Source organism: Anthonomus grandis, chromosome 10, assembly GCF_022605725.1.
Source record: "Anthonomus grandis grandis chromosome 10, icAntGran1.3, whole genome shotgun sequence".
NCBI lineage: Eukaryota > Metazoa > Arthropoda > Insecta > Coleoptera > Curculionidae > Anthonomus > Anthonomus grandis.
In genome coordinates this window covers 4,890,652-4,915,485 of record NC_065555.1, presented here as the reverse complement: position 1 = coordinate 4,915,485, position 24,834 = coordinate 4,890,652, and the positions used below count along the sequence as shown (strand labels likewise).

The 24,834-nt window shown below is 31.9% G+C and overlaps 2 protein-coding genes across 2 annotated transcripts; one reads left to right on the top strand and one right to left on the bottom strand.

The window, feature by feature from the left end:
• Positions 1–1,323: 1,323 nt before the first annotated feature.
• Positions 1,324–2,846, top strand: LOC126741481 (uncharacterized). Its single transcript, XM_050447898.1, has 2 exons — positions 1,324–1,481; positions 1,575–2,846. Exons 1-2 carry the CDS (start codon positions 1,470–1,472, stop codon positions 2,574–2,576), a joined length of 1,014 nt encoding a protein of 337 aa, XP_050303855.1. The 5' UTR covers positions 1,324–1,469; the 3' UTR covers positions 2,577–2,846.
• A 16,582-nt stretch (positions 2,847–19,428) lies between these two features.
• On the bottom strand, positions 19,429–24,289 carry LOC126741263 (venom allergen 5-like). The gene is made up of 6 exons (XM_050447641.1): positions 24,136–24,289; positions 23,961–24,079; positions 19,966–20,044; positions 19,753–19,907; positions 19,593–19,699; positions 19,429–19,544 (listed from the first exon to the last, which is right to left on the bottom strand). Exons 1-6 carry the CDS (start codon positions 24,212–24,214, stop codon positions 19,481–19,483), a joined length of 603 nt encoding a protein of 200 aa, XP_050303598.1. The 5' UTR covers positions 24,215–24,289; the 3' UTR covers positions 19,429–19,480.
• Positions 24,290–24,834: the final 545 nt, after the last annotated feature.

Here is a 24,834-nt window from a genome sequence, read left to right as displayed (position 1 = left end):
CAAACATACACGAATTTCACTGAATCTCTTTATAAATAATTTGAAGGGCTTTTACTGTAATCAACCTTTGAACATTGAATACGCTAGAATAAGCATTGGCTGCTTGCAACGTCTGCCACAGGGGGCAGAGGGGATATTTTGTTGTTAAACATGCTTGGTATCCAATGTTGCCAGTGATTCTAATAATTTTAACAGAAGAAAAAGTGATATAGTAAATTATTGTAATTAGCAAAAACTGAATTGCATTCTTTATTATAAAGCAAAAGAAAGAGTGAAATTCGTTTAATAAGCAAAACAATTTTCTAGTATATTTACATTAAACACTAATAATAATTAATATTTTTAATTTGGATTCTTTAAATCGCCAAATTTACACACACAGCGGCAACGCTGTAGGTATTAGCTTATTAGCGATAAATTATTTGGCAACTACGCTTGTCGTTGACTTTTTTTAGTTTTTTCTGTGTAAAATTTTTAGAGTGCAAAATTTGGAAAAACTTCATTGGGATTAATTAAACCTGCTTTCTTTCCGAATAAAACGGCGTATTAACTTTACCGCTATCATTTATACAGGGTGAGCAGTGCTCAGTCGAAAATACGCTTTTTCACAATTTTTTTTTCCAGTCTTAATAACTTTTTAGTGGCGCCACCTAGAGCCTAATAGTTTATGGACGGTTTGTAGCCTGTAATAAGAGGAATGTTTTCCAATATCAACCGTAGTTCTAAGTAAAACCGTTTTTGAGTTAGGAATTTTTTAACATTTTTTACTTTGGAAATTAATTGTGCGCACTCTGTATATGATAGATAAACCAAAATAAATCGAGCAGATGCGGCATTTATTTTATTATAACATACTAAAATTTCAATAAAAATTTTTTCGTTATTGTTACAAGTACCCTAAAAGTAATTTTTTTTCAAAAAAGTCCCAAGCACTAAAAATCACCATGCACACTCTGGCTATTTCTCAGAGCCACCCATGGCCGCGTCTAACTATTAAAAACCAACTTTAATTTAACTATTAAAACCAACTGGTATTGGTCCAGAATTGATGTTAATCTGTTCCTCAGGCTTTATACTATTTTTCCATGTATTTTTCCGGGACAACAAGCGACTTCGGTACAGTAAACACGTAAAATGTTGTGCTCCGTAAAACACTAAAATTTTAGTGGTCAAACTAAACTTAAGTATTTTTGATTGGTGTTACTGGATATTAAATGAAGTGTTTTAAGAGAAGTGACGGATTAGTTGTTCATTGAAGGCATACCGTAGCTAAAAACATAAAAAGCTTTATAATAAACAATAATTTATCTGGTGTTACTGGACTAAGTCACTGAATTCCGCAGGAAAAAAACTGCGATTCTAACGTGGCCAGATACATACGTTGTCGAGGCTGTGCAGGAAACAGAATTGTACTATGATTTGTACAATTAGCGAATTTGGTTATTTGAGATATTACAAATAGCAGTAAGATGGAGTGCACTGTTTGCCTGGAGGTGGGCGGAAGAAGGAACCCCTTTTTTTCATGTGATATATGCAAGAAAAAATACTGTAAACAATGCAGTCATCTATCACAGGCTGAAACTTCGATTCTAGAATTAAAAGAACATCGAATATTGAGATTTTATTGTGAAAAATGTCTACAATTCGAGACGCACACTCTACTTCAAAACTCAATAGAAGACAAAATAAAAATTATTGAATCCAAAGATGAAATAATAACGTTACTTAAACAAAAACTAACGGAGTCCGAATCATCACGTATACCAATAACAACATCATCATATAGTCAAATAGCACAAACTGAAATAAAAAAATCACCAAAAATAAACATAAATCTTCCCGGAATCATTATTAAACCAAAGCAAAAACAAACTGCCGAAAAAACTGAAAAGGATATAAAGGAAGCTATAGTTCCAAAAGATCTTCGAATTGCCGTAAAAAATACTAAAAAAATAAAAGATAGTAGTATTCTTATTCAATGCTGCAATAAGGAACATGTTGACATTCTAAAAAAAGAAGCAGAATCCAAATTAAAGAACTATGAAGTACAAGTAACAAAATTAAGGCTACCGAGGTTCAAAATAATAGGATGTACCACCAATCTTAGCGAAAAGGAGATAGAGAACTCTATAAGAAAGCAAAACAATTTTATTACCGAGCAAAATAAACTTAAAATAACATATAATAAAAAAGCTAGAAATGACAAAGGTAAATCCATAGTTTTTGGTGAATGTGACCCCATTTTATTTAGTAAACTGATATATGAAAAGAAAATTTTCTTTGGTTGGCAAAGGTATCCAGTATACGAGGATTTGAGTATACAGCGATGTTTTAAGTGTCAACAATTTTACCACAAAATTGAAAATTGTCCTAATGAAGCTGTATGTGAATTTTGCTCCAACAAACATGATGTATCTGAATGTCCGAAATTACAAAAAAAATGCGTCAACTGCATTTCAGCAAACATGAAATACAAAAGTAATTACAACACAGTTCATGAAGCAAACAACCCAGAATGTCCATCTTATCAGTACCAGTTGAATCTTCTGCGAACGAAAATAGATTATCATGGGTAATCTTAATGGTATGTGAACAACCTGAAATAGTACTATTACAAAACCTAGAAGTTCTGGATAATGTATTGCATCAGGAGACTGTCGACAGTGAATCAATTACAAGTAAAATTAATCTCAATAATATTTTTTTTAATATTTTACATTTTAATATTAGATCTATACATAAGAATTTTAATGAACTAGTAGCATACTTGCAAGCTTATGAGTTAAATTTTAGCGATATAATTGTTTTGGGAGAATCTTTTGAAAGTTATGACAATCAATATAATATTGACGGCTATAGGATGTTTTATAATGGAGCAGGATATAATAGAAATGATGGTGTTGTCATTTTTGTAAAATCCGATATAACTTTTGATATTAATCACGTTTTACTTAAAAATTCAAATGTTACACTGAGTCAGATCAATCTAAAAAAAGATGCCACTACTATCAGCGTGATTTGCACTTACAGAACCCCTAATACAGATAAACGCCTTTTTTTGAATGACCTTGGAATTTATTTACAAGAATGTAAAAAAAGTGAATTTAATATTTTTTTGGGTGATATTAACATAAATATTTTAAACAAGGATGATGACTGCGTAAACTCATATCTTTCCCTTTTAAATCATTTCGGCTTTTTATCATGTGTAAACTCTCCGACAAGAATTACCCAAGAAACAAGTACATGTCTTGATCACATTTTCTTTAACAAAAAAAATAATAATACGATGCAGGTCAACTCATATTTACTACATGCTGATGTGACAGATCACTATCCCGTTATGTTAAACATATCTAAAAAAAATTTTAATTGCAATAAAAATAAACATATAATTAAAAAAATAAATAGACTAAATGAACAAATTTTCTATAATCTTTTACAAGAAGAAAACTGGAACACTGTCCTATCTGAAACGGATTCAGCCAGAGCAACAGATAGTTTTTATAAAATTTTAGTAACCTATCGCGACCAGGCCAGTTACACAAAGACGATTCACATAAAAGAATATGAAAAACGTAAACCTTGGATAACCAATGGTATAATAACCAGTATAAAGAAAAGAGACAAAATGAAAAAACTACTTTTGCAAACTTTTAATGAAAATGATAATCTGATTTACAAAAATTATAGAAATAACCTAAATAAACTAATAAATAAAACTAAACACACATATTATAAAACGGAAATTGAAAATGCTGGCAGTAATCTTAAAAGAGTTTACAAATTAATAACAGAAGCGACTAATGGTCAGTCAAAAATTAAAAAAAACATACTTCCCATTGTAAATAATAAAACTAACATCCCCTTTACGAATATCAAGAGTTTGGCCGATTATTGTAACAATTACTTTACTAACATTGGACTGGAAATGTATAACAAAATTAAAACTAGCCAGAATGAAATAGATGTAAATACAGCCTTGTTGAATTCATTTTATTTAAGTCCAGTTGATAATAATGATATAATTAAACAGATTAACAATCTTAAGAACAATAGCTCTCCAGGGATAGATAACTTTACCTCTTCTTTAATAAAAAAGACACATTTATTTTTAGTTCGCCCCCTCGCCCATATTATTAATTTAATATTCACTACGGGAAAAGTCCCTGAACAATTTAAAATATCAATTGTGTCACCTATTTTTAAATCCGGAGAAAAAAGTAATATAAATAATTATCGACCAATCAGTGTAATAAATAATTTTGCTAAAGTTTTTGAGAAGTGCCTGAAAGATAGGTTAATGACATTTTTGCAAAGTAAAAACTTAATATCGAAATATTAGAAATAAAAATAGGAATACCTCAGGGAACCGTGTTAGGACCTTTACTGTTCATTACATATATTAACTCACTAACAGAATTAAAAATTAAAGATGGTGCTGTTATATCATACGCAGATGATACGGCAATAATTTTCTCTGGAACAACATGGGAAAATGTGAAAGACAGTGCAATAATCGGAATACGTAAGATAAAAAACTGGCTAGACACTTTTAAATTATCACTTAACATATCAAAAACTCACTATATTGCATTTTCATTAACTGAAGCAAACCGTCCATCATTTAATTCTCTTGATATAGAAAACAATACACAACAGGATAATATTATTAAAGAAGTTTACTTCACTAAATATTTGGGTGTTACTATTGATAAGCATCTAAAATGGAATCACCACATTTTAAATCTAACCAAAAATATTCGAAAACTCTTACACAAATTTTACATTCTAAAACAAATCTTAAGCCGGAAATTGTTGGTTGCAGTTTATAGGGCATTGGTTGAGTCATTGATTAGATACGGTATTGTTGCATGGGGTGGACTGTACCAAACTTCTTTGAAACCCTTAAATGTGGTACAAAATTATATTTTAAAAATCATATTTGGGAAAAATAAACTATATTCAACCAATTTATTGTACTCATGTGATATTTTTGATGTCCGATCACTTTATGTTTTGGAAGTTTGTTGCTTTGTTCATAAAAATCCTGAACTGAATATTGCTGTAACACATACCTTTAATACTCGCAATAAGATGAATGAACACTTAAAAACTCCCAAAAGTAATACAAATTTAAATAAGCGTTTTATAAATTATTTTGCACCAAAAATATTTAATTTAGTTCCAAAAGATATAAGAAAAATAGCGAATAAAAAAAAATTTAAGAAATCTTGCAGACAATAAAAAAGTTAAAGAACTATTTAACAGCAGTTAAAATTATAAATTGGAATTTATATAGGTTAGGTTTAAGTAACCGAATATGTAGTTTAGGTTTTAAGTGAATATAAATTAGCATCAGATGGATTTATTGATATTTTGTAATATAAAAAATCTTGTTAACAGGCTCATTCAGGTTTTAAGTTACCTAGGTGCCTATGAGTATATTCCTACATTCCTACATTCATGTAATTTATATTATTATGTATTGATGTATGAATAAATAAATAAATAAAAAAAAAAAAAAAAAATATTTATTGCATTTAGAAGAAAAAGATTTATCAAGAAATGAAAAAAACCAAGAAAAGGAAAAAGCTAGTCCCAATTACGTATTGTCAGTTTATGATCTGCAAGCAGTTCTTCCTGTTCCTCAAGGAACTGTGTCCGTTTTTTATTACAAATCAAAATTGAACTGTTATAACTTTATCGTGTCTAAATAAAAAACAGGTTTAACGGAATGCTACTTTTGACATGAAGGGCACGGAAATAGGGGAGCTGATGAGATTGGTTCATGTGTGCTTGATTTTATTTAAAAAAAAATTGGACACTTCTAAAAGTGAAGATGGGCTTGACTTCGTTTTCTTTTCGGATAATTGTATGCAGCAGAAGAATAGATTTTTAGTTGCCATGTATATTTATGTTCTGTCCAAATACCCAAAAATACACTCAATAACTCAAAAATATCTAATAAGCGGGCATAGTCAGAGTGAATGAGATTCTGTTCAACTATTGAAAAGGTTATAAAGAAAAGTTTAAGATCTGGTCCTATCTACGTGCCTAGTCAGTATGCTAAAAAGATCTATTAAATTTGTTACATAATAATCACATTCCGAGTTGTTATTCAGTATTTTATAACTCTTTGTAATAAAAAAATATATTTTTTTAAAAGTTCTTTATTGTGTTTTTTTATATTTCACTAGTTTCATTTGAAAGTCAAAATAGTATTTTGTTCTAAAAAAGTGTCACAATATTGGGGTATATTTTTTTAAACTAAAAATTACAAAAAACTATTTCTTTTAACAAATCACTGCACCAGTAACATAAAACTAATTAAATTTTTCTTTACACTAAAATAACATTTAACTTGTGTTTTGTCATAACTGATAAATAAAGGTTTCAAGTGAATTTAATTCTTTAAAATCAATTTTCTCAAAACAATGTTTTTTGAGTTGTGACACTTTTTTAGCGGGGATGCGATATGTTGCGTTGTAGATTTTTGCTTTCTGGTTATTAGTCGGAGCTTCATACATAAGAACAAATATCTAGAAAAAAAAACAGAAAGTGGCAACATCGGATACTTGCATTGTAAACATAGAGGCTTTCTACGTTGCCAAGTTGCTTTTTTTTCAACACATTAAAAAAATATACATTGGAAAAATTGGAAAGTTGATTTGACATCATTGTCTGAGAGATGGTGAACTGAAACAACCTCGCCTATGGTTTGCAGCTAGGCTTATTCTAGACATTCAATGTTCTAAGTAATCAACTCTAAATCTGAATATTCCCGGGATGTTCCTCAGTGACCTTAATATATTTTGATTACGGTTAAGTAAACATTGACCGAAATGTTTGATGGTGTGGGAGGAAATTCTATTAAAAAAAGCTGATGTTCGATATAAAATCGACCGGACGCGGGTAATTCGAAAAAGTGTCTTCTCAGGCGCCTCATCGTCCATCTAATCCTGAAAAAAAAAACGAATCTAACCAATAAAGTATAACCCTATGATTAGCGCGTACTTAATTGGCCGTTTCGGTAAATTGTCAGAGGTTAGGGCCGTTTTAAGTAAACATTGGGCGGCTTTTTTTATTCTCCCTCTTTTTTCCTCTCATTTTAAAATTAACCCTCCCGATCCGCTCAAATTGAGAAATTATCGAGTGATTTATCGTCGCGCGGGCGGATCTTTTTATTCGTTTTTTGCGATGAGCGATGTACAGTTAATTGCATCAGAGAAGTACAATTTCGAGACTAACCAGAAGATGAACAATATCAGTAAAAAAATGAAAAATTTAAATATTTTTAGACCCGATCTCGACTAAAGCAATTAATAATATTTAGTAAAAAAACACGTCCACCATTTAAGAAAATTTATGTGCCGAAAAAAACCTTAGCTCCTTTACCTAAATACCGGAAGGGGTTGAAATCTCACCATACCATATGCGTCCCGAGGTGGTACCAGTCATCCATTTCACCATCCCTTTCATCTTTTTTACCAGAAAAAAGCGATACGCGGCAATTAACTATGTATATTGTTATAAATATGGGGGCCGGCATACACACACTCTTGAATTAATTATTTTTTATATGGTAATGGGGTTTCTACGAGAAAAAATAGGACTTTGGAGTTTCCGGTATATAAATTTTTTGGGGTTTAACTTGGCTAGACAATTCCTTGGGGCGCCCAACCCTTTCAGACCGTAACTGACTGGCACACAGAAATATTGAATATTATAAATTCTTTCGGCAATTCTTCACACCCCCCCAAACTAATCGATCATGCCTCGTTAGAAAGTCACCCTTATTATTAACCCGTTAACGCGTCCAATGGGGCGTGAAGAATTATTAAAAATTAATAACGGTGCACGCATGAGTTTTAATTTTTCATATAATTTTACGAAGAAGAAGAAGAGAAAGCAATTGAATAATGTGATTAGTGCGCACGTCCACCGGACGTTTCAAAATAGTCCATGTTCTCTGTGAGTGAAATATAAAACACAATAAAAACACAGACAAAGGGTTGTATTATTAAGTTGATCATACGTTTTTCACCCTGTGTCAGGGTATTATCAAGTCTTAAAGAAAGATAAAGAATCATAATCAAATATGTATACTTATAGAATCTACCTTAACTAAATGAGTAAAAATACTGCAAAAAACAAACAGCACATTTTAAAAACAATTCAGGCTGGTTTTGTCGTTAATATATAATCTAATAACACAGTTTGTTTATTTAAATTTGATAATTCTATATATGTATATTAATAAATATTTAATACAAAAACAGTGCTATTAGATTGGATATTATGGACAAAAAACGGTGATTTTTCAGAAGAATTTCTTACTGAGCAAATGTTTGGGGTGGGTGGGTGGGGGTACGGGTTGTCTTGATGAAAAACAATGTTTTTGCAGAAAATATACAAGGTGTCAATTTGAAAAGGTACCACCCTCTATATTTCTGCCCCTGTATAAAATTTAAAAATTTCCAAAAACACGTCAAATTTTTTTTGGAGTGGGCATTTTTTAGGTTCGTTTACAATCAAATTGCAGCATCCCTCTGGCGGGGCCAGACTTAACCTTAAAAGAGGAAAGGGAGGTCGAGTGATACCTCGTTTTAAAGGTCTTTTAATTACCCTTTCAAAGATACCACAAACTTTATCTTTTTGTTAATACTTTATATGAAATAAATTAATAAACCGCAAAGGTATCTATTTTTTTAAGTAATAACTATTGCAATGAAATAGAATATAAAAAAGTAATAAAAGATAACTTAATTTATAAAATATGCAAAATGTTGTCCATTCTTTTAGAAACAGTAATAAAGTCTGCTCTCAAACTCCTTTCTAACATCTTGAAAACCTTTTGCCTGGATTTGTTTACACGCAGCTGTGATCCTTTTTAAAACCTTCTAAATTACTAGATTGTGTTTTAAAAACAATTGATTTTAAATGCCCCCATAAAAAAAATCTAAAGGCGATAAATCGGGTGATCGTGGTGGCCATTCAATTGAGACCAATCGATCAGCCATTTAACCACTTTCTAATGGGAAGAAATTAGTGTGGTGAAGAAAATAGTGCTCCATCTTGTTGGAAGTGTATTAAATTTTCTTGCGAAATCATATTACCCGCCATCAGATTGATTTTCTAAGCTAGATGTTATTAAGGGGTCTATTGTATTTTCCCACAGTTACACCGGTTAGATTTTCTTCAATAAATAATGCTCCTATAATAGAACTTCCAAGAATTCCAGGCCAAACATTAATCTTCTCTGGATCTTGCACGTGACCTTCGTGGACTTTCATTACTCCAGTAATGACAATTTTATTTGTTAACATTTCCATGTAAAAAAAATGAATACTCTTTAGTAAAGCAATTATTCTGTAAAATACTATGGTTTTCGTTTGGGTCGTGAAATTGTTGTAACCTTAGTGCTTTTCTTACTATTTCGTGAGACATTCCTAACTGGTTATGGACTATGGAACTACGGACGGACTATGGACTATGGAACATCCTAATGGCGTTGATTGAATATTTGGGAATAATTATTTATATAACCAAATATTCAATCAACGCTAATGGTTATGGAAAAATGGTGTTACACACTGCAAAGTGATGTAGAGGACTCGTTGTGCAGCTTCATCCAAAACACGACGATTACTCCTTTTTTTGTTTGCAACCGAACCAGTTTCCATATATATATATATACAGGGTGGTCCGGTTTCGATGGCGGAAAATTAAATGGCCGACGGAGAACGAAAAAATAATAAGTTTGCTATTATAAATAATATTCGAAAAATGTTTCGTTAAAAAATTACAGGGTGTCAAAATTCTAATTAAAAAAATAATTTTTTTTAATTTTTCTTAAACCACTTTAGATATTTTAATGAAATTTGGCACGTTTAGACAGTTAATCAAGATGCATCTTTTTGTGCCAAAATTATTAATTTTATTTACCAGTGGCGTGTGTGCGGGCTGATCTTCATACAATTTTAATTAAAAAAATGATGTGCCACTGTTTTTTTTAATTTCTTTTTTTTTTATGAAATCCTTGCTTAATTTAAAATAAAAAACATCTCTTTACTTTTTGTCGCACGACACACCGTTTGCGAGTAAAAATGCTGATTTATAAAAACACATAAGAAGATAACACATTTAATTCGTTTAAAAACAATAACAAAATAAAAACAATCAATAATTAAAGAAGTTGTTCAAAATGCAGCTCACGGACCTCAAAACATTTTCTACACCGAGTTATTAAGGAGTTTATTGCAGCCAGTACCACAAAATTTTGATTTTGCATGTCATTACATGCTTCCTGAATTCTTAAGATTAATTCCTCTCTGTTAAATACGGGATTAGCGTAAACTTTATCCTTAATGTTTCCCCAAACGTAAAAATCTAGTGGATTAAGATCCGGTGACCTGGGTGGCCAGGGTATTGGTCCAATACCATTTTGATCATTAATATCATTCCTCCCTAGCCGGCCAATCCACCTTCGAGGGTAATTATTATTAAGCCAGTTTCTTACACCTATTCCAAAATGTGGGGGGGAGCTCCATCCAGTTGTATCCAACTTTCATGTCTCAAATTAATGGGTAAATCCTCAATGTAGTCCGGCAAACTATTATTTAAAAACTCCAGAAATAGTTGTGACTTTAGCCTTGGAGGTAGGAAATGCGGACCACAAACATTATCACGAATAACGCCCAACTAAACATTAACGGAAAATTCATTTTAAAACGATCTTGGCCGAATTGCATGAGGTTTCTGTTGTGCCCAAACATGAATGTTATGAAAATTTATTACTCCGCGCCTTGTAAAACAAGACTCATCCGTCCAAAGTATCTTGTGTAAAAAGTCGGGATTCTCCTCCGTTGAGTTTAAAAGCCACTGACAAAATCTTACTCTCTTTTGAGCATCACCAAGGTGTAAACCCTGAACAGGCTGTAGGTGATATGCATGCCTGTGGCCAGCGTGTAAGGTTCGCAATATTTGAGATTTAGGAATTTGTAGTTGTTGAGTGCCTTGCGAGAGCTCAGCCTTGGATTATTATCAAAAGTGCGCAGTACACGATTTTCATTATTATTTCTTTGGTTTCGGTATTCTTAATTATTACCACGTAGACCAAAGTTCCTAAAATTTTGATGTGTTCTAATGAACACGCGAGCATCTGGAATTCTTCTATTTGGATACCGTCTTCGATATTCACGAACTGCCGCTTCCGCATTTCCATCACAAAATCAATAACAAAAATGAATATCAGCGTATTCATTACTTGAAAAACGCATTTTTCACAATACTTTTAACAACACTGTTAACAATAGCAAAATTAATAAGTTAACCAACGCAATAATTTGACTTACTTAAATAATTAACTGTCATAATAAAATACAAACAAACCGTCTTTTGTTTTATGCATGCATTGCCTTCTTGCCGGCATTATTATATTCATTATTTATTTGAATTTCGGAATCCAGATTCTTGTGTCTTTTTTAGAACCCAACAGAATAATTTAGCCTTTAATTAAATTTAGTATTTTCATATTTTTTGTTTAATAAAAAAAAAATCAGCATTTATAAAAATTTATTTTTTTACTCGCAAACAGTGTGTCGTACGACAAAAAGTAAAGATAGGTTTTTTATTTTAAATTAAACAAGGATTTCAAAAAAAAAAAAAAATTAAAAAAAAAACATTGGCGCATCCTTTTTTAATTAAAATTGTATGAAGGTCGACCCGCACACACGCCACTGGTGAATAAAATTAATAATTTTTGCACAAAAAGATGCGTCTTGATTAATTGTCTAAACGTGCCAAATTTCATCAAAATATTTAAAGTGGTTTAAGAAAAATAAAAAAAATTGATTTTTTAAATTAGAATTTTGACACCCTGTAATTTTTTAACGAATCATTTTTCGAATATTATTTATAATAGCAAACTTATTATTTTTTCGTTCTCCGTCGGCCATTTAATTTTCCGCCATCGAAACTGGACCACCCTGTATATATATACAGTGCGAACGTAAAGGTTGGAATAAATTCATTTAAAATTCAGGGGTATGTTCAAAAAAAAAACGCTCGAACATGTCGATTTTTATTTTTAACTGCGGGTTTTCTTACTATAATTTTATGTATACAGGGTGGCCCAAAAATAAGTTACGGTCATCAACGTAATTTTTTTAAATGTAAACACCTATTTTTTATTTTAGATTTAGATTCTACATCAAATTCTAAGTATATTTCATGTACCATGTCCTATCCCTAAACTCGACCGTTGACGATTGAACACAATAAAAGGCTATTTTTGGAAGAGTTATTTATATAAAGCAAGAATACATAAAAATATTTTAATTAATTTATTAAGTGTTGAAAATGGCTGCCACGAACCTCTTGGCAATATCCCAGTCGATGCTGAAATTCTTGTAAAACGTTATCGATAACAGAAGGTTCTATCAATCTTATTTCTTCCGTTATTCTAATTTTTAAGTCTTCAATGTTGTTTAGCCGATTAACATAAACGTTGGACTTAAGATACCCCCACAAAAAAAATCTAAAGGAGTCAGATCCGGCGATCTGGCCGGCCATTCAATTGCACCCCTCCGACCAATCCAACGTCCAGGGAAAACGGTATCCAGGTACTGGCGCACGGGACGAGTGTAATGGGCTGGAGCTCCATCTTGCTGATACCATAAGGAATTATCTAATATATCCGGGTCTTCTGGATCGGGGTATAAAGTGGCAAGGCATGGAACCAAGTCATTTTCTAAAAACTCTAAATACCTCTCACCATTCAAGTATCCTTCAAAGAAAAAGGGCCCTATAACCCTGTTTTCAATCACCCCCGCCCAAACATTTACTTTTTAAGGGACTTGACTGTGGCACTCCATCATCCAGTGCGGATTTTCAGTAGCCCAATATCGGTAGTTTTGTCGGTTTACACTACCATGAAGACAAAACGTTGCCTCATCAGAAAATACAATTTTTTTTTGAAAATTGTGGATTAGCATGGCACAAGTCCATAAGTCTCTCACAAAATTCTAAACGCCTATCTTCATTTAGTTCATGAACCAATTGAACTTTGTAAGGGTGCCATTTATTTATACCTAAATACTTAACGACGGATGTCTGGGATATCTGATTTTCTAGCGCAATATTGCGAGTCGTTTTATGGCAATCTTCTTCAACTGCCAGCAAAACATTTAGTTGCTTCTCTTCTAATATACTTGACCGACCTTTCGTATAATTATCCCTGACATGACCCAAATCCCGATATTTCTGTTCTATTTTACTGACAGTACTTTGAGATATACGTGGCCTATCAGGATACTTGGCATGATAAATTTCACAGACTTCCATCTGAGTGCGCATCCTGTTTCCATAACCAATCATCATCAAAATCTCTATTCGCTCTCGCTCACTAAGACGTACCATTTTTTGAAATTTTAATTTTATCTTTTGATAAACTTAACACAAGCAAAACTTTGCTTAGGCATCTAAATCAAACTAAATTCACTCAAAATTATTTGATGTCAACAAATTGTAACAAGTTAACAATCAAAAACACCAACCACAAATGTAAATAACCAAACAATAACTGATAGGTTGCTTGATATAAATAACTCTTCCAAAAATAGCCTTTTATTGTGTTCAATCGTCAACGGTCGAGTTTAGGTATAGGACATAATACATGAAATGTACTTAAAATTTGATGTAGAACCTAAATCTAAAATAAAAAATAGGTGTTTACATTTAAAAAAATTACGTTGATGACCGTAACTTATTTTTGGGCCACCCTGTATACATAAAATTATAGTAAGAAAACCCGCAGTTAAAAATAAAAATCGACATGTTCGAGCGTTTTTTTTTTGAACATACCCCTGAATTTTAAATGAATTTATTCCAACCTTTACGTTCGCACTGTATATATATACAATATATATATATATATACAATTAATTTTAAGCCATTTTTATGATTTAATTAATTATTAGGATATCATTCGTCAAAACAATGCTGTCGTTCTTCATGCACAGTTTTGACTTTCCTCGTAAATAGGAATTATTTCCGTTCTTTACTATAGATTGAGTTTAAGTGCCTGGAATATATTTTTTCCTTCTTCTAGGAAGTTTGAATTGAAAAATTACTTACTAGAAACAAGCAACTATAGAAAAAACCGCTTACTCCTTAGCAAACTAAAAATTCGAGAGATTCGCATCAAAAAAAAAAAGTTACATGGCGTTTTATTGGCTCAACGACAAATTGCTTTGTTGACAGTTGGCAAAAAAATGACAGATAACTAAACCTTCAAATACCCAAAAGAATTCGTTAATCAAGCAGGAATATCAAAAAAAGGCCGAAATGACTTAAGTATCCTCTTGACTTTTGTCTACACACAGAAAAATCCCGATGGATTTTTTCACATTTTGTTGTGTAAAAAAAAATGTTTAATTTTAATACACAATTGTTAGATAATATCTCACAGTCCTGTATAAAAATTCTCAGGCATTTTGTATATGTTTTAATGTGTATAATTCATACAATTATTGCATATTAAATTAATACACCATAAGTGGATATTAATTATTAGGATAATGTGTATAAATATTCCACTTTTTTTTTTTAAATCCAATGCAGTTTGGTAAAAAATATAATAACCAAGTATATTTTTACCACAATTTTTAATTAATTTTTGATTCTGGCTTGTGTTGATTTTATTTACAATTGTGTAGAATAAAAAAGATTCTTGCTAATAGCCCTTCACAATTATTGAATTTTAAAACATGTATTGTGTAGTTATAATACACAATTGTGTAAAAAGGGGGACGCGCCCGACGCCCTTGCCTTTGCCGCTAGAACTTCGTTGTTAGCGTCAATGTTGCCAGATTCAATATTAAAGTAAAGGTATGCATCAAAATTTGCAGTCGATTTAAAGTTCAGATTAAGATTTAAGATTTTTTCGTTTCATTAAGTGTTAAAAGTGTTAAAATTGCATAAGAAAAAAATGGATATATTCGTTGAAGATAAACTTTAGGAGTGGGGTTTATTGGAGCAACTCCAGGAGCATATTATTATGTACCTGTAAATAAAACCCTTAGCTTAAAACTGTATGTTGTTAATATGTAGGTATGTACCTACATAAGAATTTTCGTTAAGTTCCTAATTACGTTGCTATTAGGTATTTCTATTTTCTTTTAAGTTTTTTCGTTTTATTGTGTCATTTATTTTTATTAAGTGATTTTGAAATAAATTGATGAAGGGCGATTTAAAACGAAATAACAATCATTTTGATTTCCATGGGATATGAAAATCCGGTATATGTAAACATGCCAAAGCCTTAGTTATTGTAAACGAACCACCCCATAGTCAACACATTTTAAAGTCTACATTAAAAATTTTCATGTATCATAATGTCATACTTGTTAACAATTTTTTTAATATAAGGTGTTGAAAATGGCACTTTTTATGACTTTAAAATGGATCTAAAGCTAATTCTGTTATGAAGAATAAAACAGATTTCAATTTTCCATTTCGTGTTTTTAATTTAAACTTTTTAAATGATTTCTAAGGTTTTTTTTCTATTTTTAACAGAATTAACTCTAAAGCCTCCGTAAGTTCTGAAAAGTGCAATTTTCAACACCATGTGTTAAAAAAAATTGATAGCAGTAAATGATTGTTGTTTTGTTAACAATTACCCGCCTGATATACTGTAGATGTTAAGTAACTACATACATATATATGTACAGGGTAATTTTTTATATTTTATAAAGCCCATATACAGGGGTTAATATTAGTGATAGAGAAAAACTTTTTGTACAAAAGTTGCATACTTTTTTCCGTATTATCTTTTAGAGTTGTAAAAAAAACAAAAGCGCATAGCAAAGTTGATAAAACAATATGTAAGTTGATTTTTTTTAAATGAAATACTATATATATATATTCTGCCAAATCGAAAGACCTTTTTTTCCTTGATTTTAAAAATGTATAGGTTATTTAAGCTTAAAATTTTTATAAATTAAAATCGTGATCGCCGATCATGGAGTGCCGAGACGTTCCGCATACTTCAACGTGACATATTAATTGTTATTATATCGATTTAATTCAAATTAAAGTTCTTACCTTGGAAAATCGCGACTAATTTAAATAATTTAACTTAATTTTAATTGAGTTCACTTTAACTAATTTAATTAAAGTTTCTTTTAAAGTTCTCTAAAAACAAAAAACTACTTTAAATTTTTCCTTATTTCCTTATGAGTTGGGTTGGTCTAAATTAAAACGACACATATGTCACGTTGACGTATGCAGAACGTCTCGGCACTCCATGATCAACTTGGCGAACACGATTTTAATTTATAAAAAATTTAAACTTGAATAATTTAAAAACAGTCCTTCCAAATATAAACAACCCACATATTTTTGAAATCAGGGAAAAAAGGTCTTTAGATCTAGCAGAAAATATATAGGGCGTTTTATTTAATAAAATCAACTTATTGCTATTGTTTTATTAACTTTGCAATGCGCTTTTGTTTTTTTTTTACAAATCTAAAAGATAATACGGAAAAAAAGTATGCAACTTTTGTATAAAAAGTTTTTCTCTATCACTTATATTACCCCTGTTTATGGGCACGCAAATATAAAAAAGGACCCTGTACATAAATGTATGTATTTATTAGCCTTATTTAAAATCCTGTTTTTACAACTAAGAATTTCCATTTTAAGTTCCTATTTGCGTTCCTAATGTGTATTTGTAATAATACTACTAAAGTTTTTTGTTTTGTTGTGCAGGTTATGTGTACTTTTTTAAAAGGTATTTAAATAAAAAAATGTTTTTTTTTAAAACAATTGAATTTTTTTACCCTATCTATGCAACTAAAATTTTTATAAAACATAAATGTTAGAGTGCTTGGGAAAAACAGTCAATATGGAAAAAGTCATAATTTGCTTAAAATTAAATAAGTAAATTAAGTAACACGATGGGAAAAAGTGGGGCCTAACGTTTGATAAAAAGAAAATAATTCAAATTAGGAAAATACATATTCAATCTGTATTTTTCTAATATGACTACTTTTCTGAGCAAACGTTGGGCCTCACTTATTTCCCATTTTTTACAAGACTTATTTTATTTTAATCAAATTATAACCTATCCTGTTTTTCCCAGGTGCTCTAAAATTTATTATTACACAGATTTATGACGAAATTCTATAAAAATGTATTTTAAATTTTTAAACAATTTGTTTATTTTTTTATACAAATATATTGATTATTTTAAAATTTTTATGAATATAAATACAAAATATTGTAATAAAATACTCCAGTTCTTATGTTAATTTGATATACAAACCTAAAATAAGTAACCTACATTATATTTAAATTTATAAAACAATATATAGTATTATTATACACAATTTGTAATAAATTTTTATAGTTGAAATGAAAGAAAATAAAATATATTCTAAAAACAACCTACACTAACGTGTGTATTTAAATTGCACAAATTGTGTTTTTTTCCTGTACATACCATGTTAAAAAAACACTAAGAGTTTGCTTATTTACTGAACAATTATATTAAATAAATATAAAATATTGTCGAATTTAAGTACACAAATAGTGTGCTATATATACAATAAAATAAATCAAATTGATACACAATTTGTTGATTATAGAACCACAGTTGTTTAAACACAATAGCATAGAGAAATTCTATACAAATTGATTCTGTACCATTTTCAGAATCAAATTGTATGTAAAATCTATACAATTGTTGAATTTTTATTCACCTATTTTTAAGAGTGTAATTATCTGGTGCAAAACGAATGAGTGGGTATAGTACCGTAATGTCTATACGTGTCCGTCACTCACTCAAAGGCACACGATAACCCAAATCTAGAGAAAACAGTTTGATTGGACCCTTAACTATCTCCCACACAGTTTTCGATTTAATTCAACCGGGCGATTATCGTAAATTAACTTAATTACCGGGTCCACGTTCCAAATTCGGTCGGTAAAACACCGACATACGACAAACAAAATAAAAGACGTAAGAAAACGCGGGTTTTTTCTTGTATAATTATCGCAAAAAAATACATTGGTGCAAGAATTTTTTTTTTTTTGATATGTATGAGAATTTGATTCAAGTTGTTTTTCAATTCTTGAAGGCAGTTTTTCTTGTTGAAAGTCCAAATATATTCCAGTATCTAGTTCCAATATAGTTCAGTTAAAGCCGTTTTCAAACCCAACATACAATTGTCCCTTTGAACCGAAATATTGGCCGACAGACAGACAGTTCTTAATGCGGAAACAAAAATAATAACCGGACAATCATTACTGACCCAACAAGAGATCTTACGGAGGCCGCTTTTTCTATTTGCAATTATTTTGGGACATAATTATATCTGTCGGTTTGTTTAACGTTAATTTGTTAATTGGTGTCGTCTTAAGGGCGGCTTCTTTTTTTTATTTTCACCATAATCTAATGGGGTGGTCGTTCAGCTGAACCATGGCATTTTTATAAAACCGGATGTAATGTAATTAAGCCAGTAAACACTATATCCAAATAGTAGTAGATTAATAAAAGGGGGGATAAAATATAAATTTTAAATCAAATTGATCAAAAACATGGTTTTCTTGTGACGTTAATTATATGCTTTCAAAGCCACTTAGGCCCGAATACATTTGCCCGATCAGCAAGAGAAATCGCATCTACACCCCCTAAATCAAAATATAAAAAAAAATGATATTTTTTAATTATTACCTTGGCTAAAAAGAAGCCAAGGAATTTCGCTAAAACAGAAACACGTTCAACCCCCTTTAAAGGATGGGACGGCCTTGTCCACCCTTAAGAAGGGTTTTTTTTTTAACTAAATGGGATTCAGGAGTTTTTTTTTTAATTATAGAGTAAAACTATAAGGAAATTAATAATTGAGTGATCAGCACCGACCAGTTTAGTAATCAATTTTGTCTCTCTTCGTTTTTGTTAACAATTAATGCCTCGGATGTAATGCTCAAACTCGGTAGCAAAAATGCCATTGTCCCAACAATAATTAAACTTTTTCATCATAAAAAAGCGGCTCTTACTGGTTTTTGCATAGAACCCGCCCCCACGCGGGGTCGCATAAAAGCACCCCCCGGTACATCCAAATAAAAGAAAGTCGATTCTCGATCTCATTTGCTCGCACCCGGGGTGATACTTTTATTTTATTTTTTATATTAAAAGGTACCTACCGCACAGGATACAAGCGAATTTGGGGTGACGAGGGTTGATTAATATTTCGGATTTCAATTGTTCGAAACTGAAATTATACGGTTTTTGGGAAAGTGTAGAAAATCGCTAACTAAAAGAGGCAATTTGTCAATGAAATTGGCCCAGAGTGAGATCGAATAACGTATTTTTCATGCATTTCCCCAAACTTTTTTCGATCAACATTAAATAAAATCAACACATACATACTGCAATAATCCTCTATTACCATAACCAGTTCAATCACATCAAAATTTAACATAAATCCTCACATCCAGAATCCCCAGTTTCATATGGGGGCTGTCCAGGCCAGTTACCCCTAAAACAACCTCATTATTACACACCAAGGACATGTTAAAAAACTTACGAGGGTCCGTAATTGCAAACGTAATACAAATTAGTGTCCTCCTCACCCTCCTCGATCGGGTACTGGGTGTATCCGCATCCGACCAAGTAAGTATCCGCCCAAGCAACCTATGAAAAAACCGTAAGGACAATTGTTGATCAGAAAAGTCCTCACTACTCACTTGTGTATAATGGCCGGTTTCGTCGTCAGTGCTGTCTGGATAGTGATACAAAAGATGTTCGCTCCACCACAACAAGATGGCGTCGGTCCAATTGGCCCCTTGGACATAACCGAATTCGGTTACTTCGGCGATGTTTTGACCCACCTGGAATCGGGCTGGAAATGTCAAAAAGTTGGAAGAGTCAAGGTTTATCGGGAATTTTCACGGTCTTACCATCTTCTACTGTATCGTGGTGATAATCGCATGTGTTTGCGTTGTCTTGAGCTTTTCCTGCTAAATAGCTATCCCAGGACTGGAAAATTAAATTGCGTTTAAATTATTTATCTCTGTCTATGTTAATGACGTATAATTCAGATTTAGATAATATGTGTGAGGCAAGGAGAGGCATATCTGAAAATGTTTAACCCTGGAACAGCACAGTTATTTTATCTTACGTACACTGCACAGTGGGGTCTCGGAAACCCCACTTGTTTTTTACGTTTAAATAACTATTATTCAATGTTTTTTTTTATGTATGGATTACAGAACAAAAAACATTGTTTTATTATCAATAAATGTTTATTAAAAGAAAATTCATAGAAGTACAAAAATAAAAAATATATGTAGGCAAGTGACTTCTCTTGCATTTTTTACAAATATGAAGCTATAACAGAAATATCAACAAAATGTAACTAGTCTCTCAAAAAACCTAAATTTTGTAACGAGAAAAGTATTTTGTTTTCTTAGCCAGGCACTTCAATTTTTGTTCTGACACTCACAACATAGTTCAGCCCTATGCTCCAAACAGTATGGTTTGTGGCACATTGCACAGGCAAAATTTGTTTTTCAATCTTTACCACGTGGACAAAAGCAGCATCTGACTTTTTTAGGCAAATTAACATCGAAACGTTCCCTTTAAGGTTCATCTACTCCTAATATTTCGCTTGTAAGTGTTCCTTTATGTGCGGTTCGATTAGTGCCATTGAATGTTTTTCTATTGTTTTTTCTTTCTTCTTTCCATTGAGGATTTGCAAGTGAAAATAGTACCATAGCATTTATTCCGCTAGCATCCAATATATTAAAAAACATTCTAAGAGGCCAGCGTCTGGTTTTCCGAGAAGTGGTGTAAGAGTGACACATCTGATCAAAGGTGTCTGTACCACCTTTGGTTTCATTATAGGAATGTATAAGGTTTGGTTTTTCAGTCACAGTACTAAGTGACGAATCAGGATGCAAAGTTGACAAAAGCAGTACCGTTTTATTTTCCTTTGGTGTGTATGAAACTAAGGTTTTGTTTCCGTCAAAAGCAAATAAGGATGTGCCTACATCTTTTTTCTGTATAAACTTCAGAGGTATTTCTCTTTTATTTTTTCGCAAAGTTCCAAGAATTGTTAGCTGATACTGTTCCAACATTTGTTCACTTAGAGGTATTGACGTGAACCAATTATCAATCGTAATGTTACGGTGAGTACTGGCTCATTATTCTCAACATTAACTTTTCCAACGTATGGGATAGCATTGAGCACATAAAATGTTTTTGAATCCTTAATCATCATCGTCACTTTCATTCCGTATTTATCTGGCTTGCTTGCCATGTATATGCGAAATGGACATTTTCCTCGAAAACTCACAAGCTGTTCATCAATAGTGCAATTCTCATAGAGAGTATATTATGATTTGCAGTTATTTATAAATTAATGAAATCTTTGCTGGGGCATGGTTGCCTGAAATAGTCCATTGCCGTACTTTATTGAGCAAAGTTCATCTAAATTACAATCTGAGACACGTAACGCACCAGCAAGCCTAATGAATGCCTTCAATTCTGTCGTATTAGTTTTTTTTTTGTAACTCTGAGGCAAGCCGCTCTGAACGAATTTCCTGATTGGTATGCAGTATAATTATGTCCAAAATCTCCTCGGTGAACAGTAAATTCCATGATTCGACAGGGCTGTGAACATTTCTTGCCTTTTTCAAATGTAAAACAACGTTGTCTCGTCTTGGACGTCCTTGGCGTGCTGGCGCCTGTGTGGTCCAACGATGCCCATTTGTTCCAAGTATACTGGTGACATTTTTTTATGACGTACTAGGGCCTCCTTGATCTTCCTCTTCATCTTCACTTTGTTCATCATCGGTGTCAGACTGTTGTTCAAGAACATCGTTTTCTTCTTCATCTGATAAGTCTCCAAAAATATCTTCAATGATCTCGGGTTGTTCTTCAATTGTCCACAGATTTTCAGCTTCAAACTCTAACTCTTTTTCCATTAACTTACTATCCATATTAGGAAATGACAAAAAAAATTCCTTAAACTTTAACAGTCGTTAACTGCACACTGGGGTCTGACGTGCCCACAGATCCACTAATATCGTAATTGCAAAGTAATGGATTAACGTATTCGGCGTAGCGACTGGCTCTTAACGCGGTCGGCTCTCTACTAAATTTACGTGAAACGGTTGGTCAAAAAACGCACGCCTGCGCGAGTTACATTGAACAACGTGAGCGCCTGGGTCTTTTAGACCCCGTTGTGCAGTTCTAGGGTTAAGCCTTTTTTTTGTTAATGTTACTTTCAGGAACCTTAGAAGTCTCTGAAAATAAAATTAATGATCCCTAACCAAAGCCAATAATATTTCTTCCTTTGGGCAAAAGTATTTTAAATAAACGCGGGATAAAACCCGAAATCTTTCAGATTTTATTACATTTGTTTCATTGTCTCCCAATTAATAAAATAATTTAATTTACTAAACAAACATAACATACATAAACATTTATTTATAAAATAACCTGTTTTATATTTCCAATTAATAAAAACAATAATTTATTAAACAAGCATACATGTGGCAACGGTGGCAACGTCGCGGAATTTTGTCCCCCAATACGTAGAAAAAAACCAATGAGTGGAACAGAGAAAGAAGATGCCGGCGCCTATTAGTTAGAAAGAGACGTGAAAAAACGTATGCGCGAAATGGAGCCGAGGGGTCTTATGAAAAAACGCTAAGAACGCTCGAGGCATTTTAATTGCATTGGGTATATGGCGGAACGTAGTGAAATATTTAATTATTTTATTTAGTTTTCATAAGAGTCCCATTGAGTGTCTTAATTTAGTGATTTTAGTGTGTTTTATTTATAAGTAGTAAACATAAAACATATTTTTAAATATACGCGGGAAAATTGAACAATTTAGGGGTATTTTAATAAATTTTGCACCCTTAAAAGTACATAAGTATACCCATCTCCCTTTAATACACCATTTTGCCCCTAAGCCTGTCTTTGTTTAATGCATTGTTCCATGGAATATGTAGTTTTATAATAGGTACTATTTTTTTTTAAATATTTATGTAAAGATTTTTATTATAAAACCTTCATAAGAACAGTTAATATTCACAACATATATTTTAATTAATCTTTATAAAGCAATGTATCTATGGATAGTAATATGGAGCGAAACCAATGAGTGGAACAGAGAAGGAATATACCGGCGCCAACTAGTTGAAAAGAGACGGAAAACACCGACTAGGGAAATATAGCCAAAGGCTCTTATGAGGAAACGCTAAGAACGCTCGACCTGTTTCATTTGCATTGAAGATATGGCAGAACGCAAAGAAATATTTAATTAGTGTTCATAATAGTTCCTTTGAATCTCTTGTATTATTTATTTATTTGTATCGATAAGCAGTAAACATAAAACGTGTTTTTAAATAAACGCGGGAAAACTTGGAAAACAAATTGGGAAAATTTCAGTTTTTTTTTAAATAAATTTTTTCCTTTTAAAAGTACATTTCTCTTTAATACACCATTTTGCCTATAAGTCTGTCCTTGTTCGACACTTTATTTTATGGTGGTATGTAGTTTTATAATCGCATTTTTTGTTATACAACCTCAATAATTATTTAATATTCACAATCGATACCAATTATAAACCAAATATAACAATGGCAAACATATGGAGCAAAACCAATAAGTGGAACAGAGAAAGAAGATACCGACGCCTACTAGTTAAAAAGAGACGCAACAAACCGATCCGCGAAATCCAGGGATCTGAAGGCTCTTATGAAAAAACGACGAGAACGCTCGACGCATTATTATTATTGTGTGTAAAGTAAATATTAAAAAAAAAAATGTGTAAAACTGTATTAGGCATCTAAGGTCGTACATTCCCATGTGATGCCTTAATCTTCATTATACCATTTTTTTTAAATAAAATATGTTTTTTTTTAAACGTCTAATTACTTACTATTCTCTTGAGGTTGATTGCTTTGGGTTGACCCTCAACCTCCCCGTGGGCCAGTTTAAGCCGTAAATCGTTATGAATTTTGACGATCAGCTCTTGCTCCTCCTCACTTACGCCATATTCTACAGTTCAATATTATAATTAAAGAAATATATATTTCAGTATAGGTGGCGCTTACCGTACACCCCGTTGTCACATCCATTGCATGCAACAAGCAATTGATAGAAAAACAGGAAAGATGCAATAAGGTATTTCATCTTGGCGCCCTGTATAACCTTTAAGGAGACCTTATATAGCAAAGGTTATATATGTGTTTCTGAGGTAGATGCGACTTTTAATAGATTTAACGGATAAAATGGCCCCTTATATACAAAATTTTCAAAAAAAAATTATCATTTACGTATTCGTTTTTTGGGTGGCAATCATAAAAACGCCAATTAGGACTCTGATAAGGAGCATAAACAACCAAAATAATTATTTTAAAGGTAATTATGGGGAATTAATTACCACCTTAAACTCGAGAACGTATGATTTATTTCAATTTTTTTAATATTTAACTATTTCTTCTAATAAATTCGATTCTCCTCAAGACAGAGCCGACGTTGCATATTAAGACTAGTGCCAACATCGGGGATAAATGGAGCGTGCCAAATCGGTCTGTCTACAACGTAATGAGCCGGATATGGCACCAAGTAAACCCACTTCCTTTGAGCCTTAAGACTAGTGCCGAAAGGTGCCAATTTGCGGCCCTTTTCTACACGCCAAAGGTGTTATTAGACAAATAACTAGGTGTGCAAAAACAAATAGACTCTCAAGAGGAAAATCAATTGGTTCTGGTTTGTTTAAAAACGATCAGTGGCCACTTTAACGTGATTTT

Coding starts and splice junctions, on each gene's coding strand:
- LOC126741263 (XM_050447641.1), bottom strand. CDS start 24,214: ATGAAATACCTTATTGCATCTTTCCTGTTTTTCTATCAATTGCTTGTT. Junction 20,045..23,960: donor CAATCAACCTCAAGAGAATA/GTAAGTAATTAG, acceptor TTAATTTTCCAG/TCCTGGGATAGCTATTTAGC. Junction 19,908..19,965: donor CCACGATACAGTAGAAGATG/GTAAGACCGTGA, acceptor TGACATTTCCAG/CCCGATTCCAGGTGGGTCAA.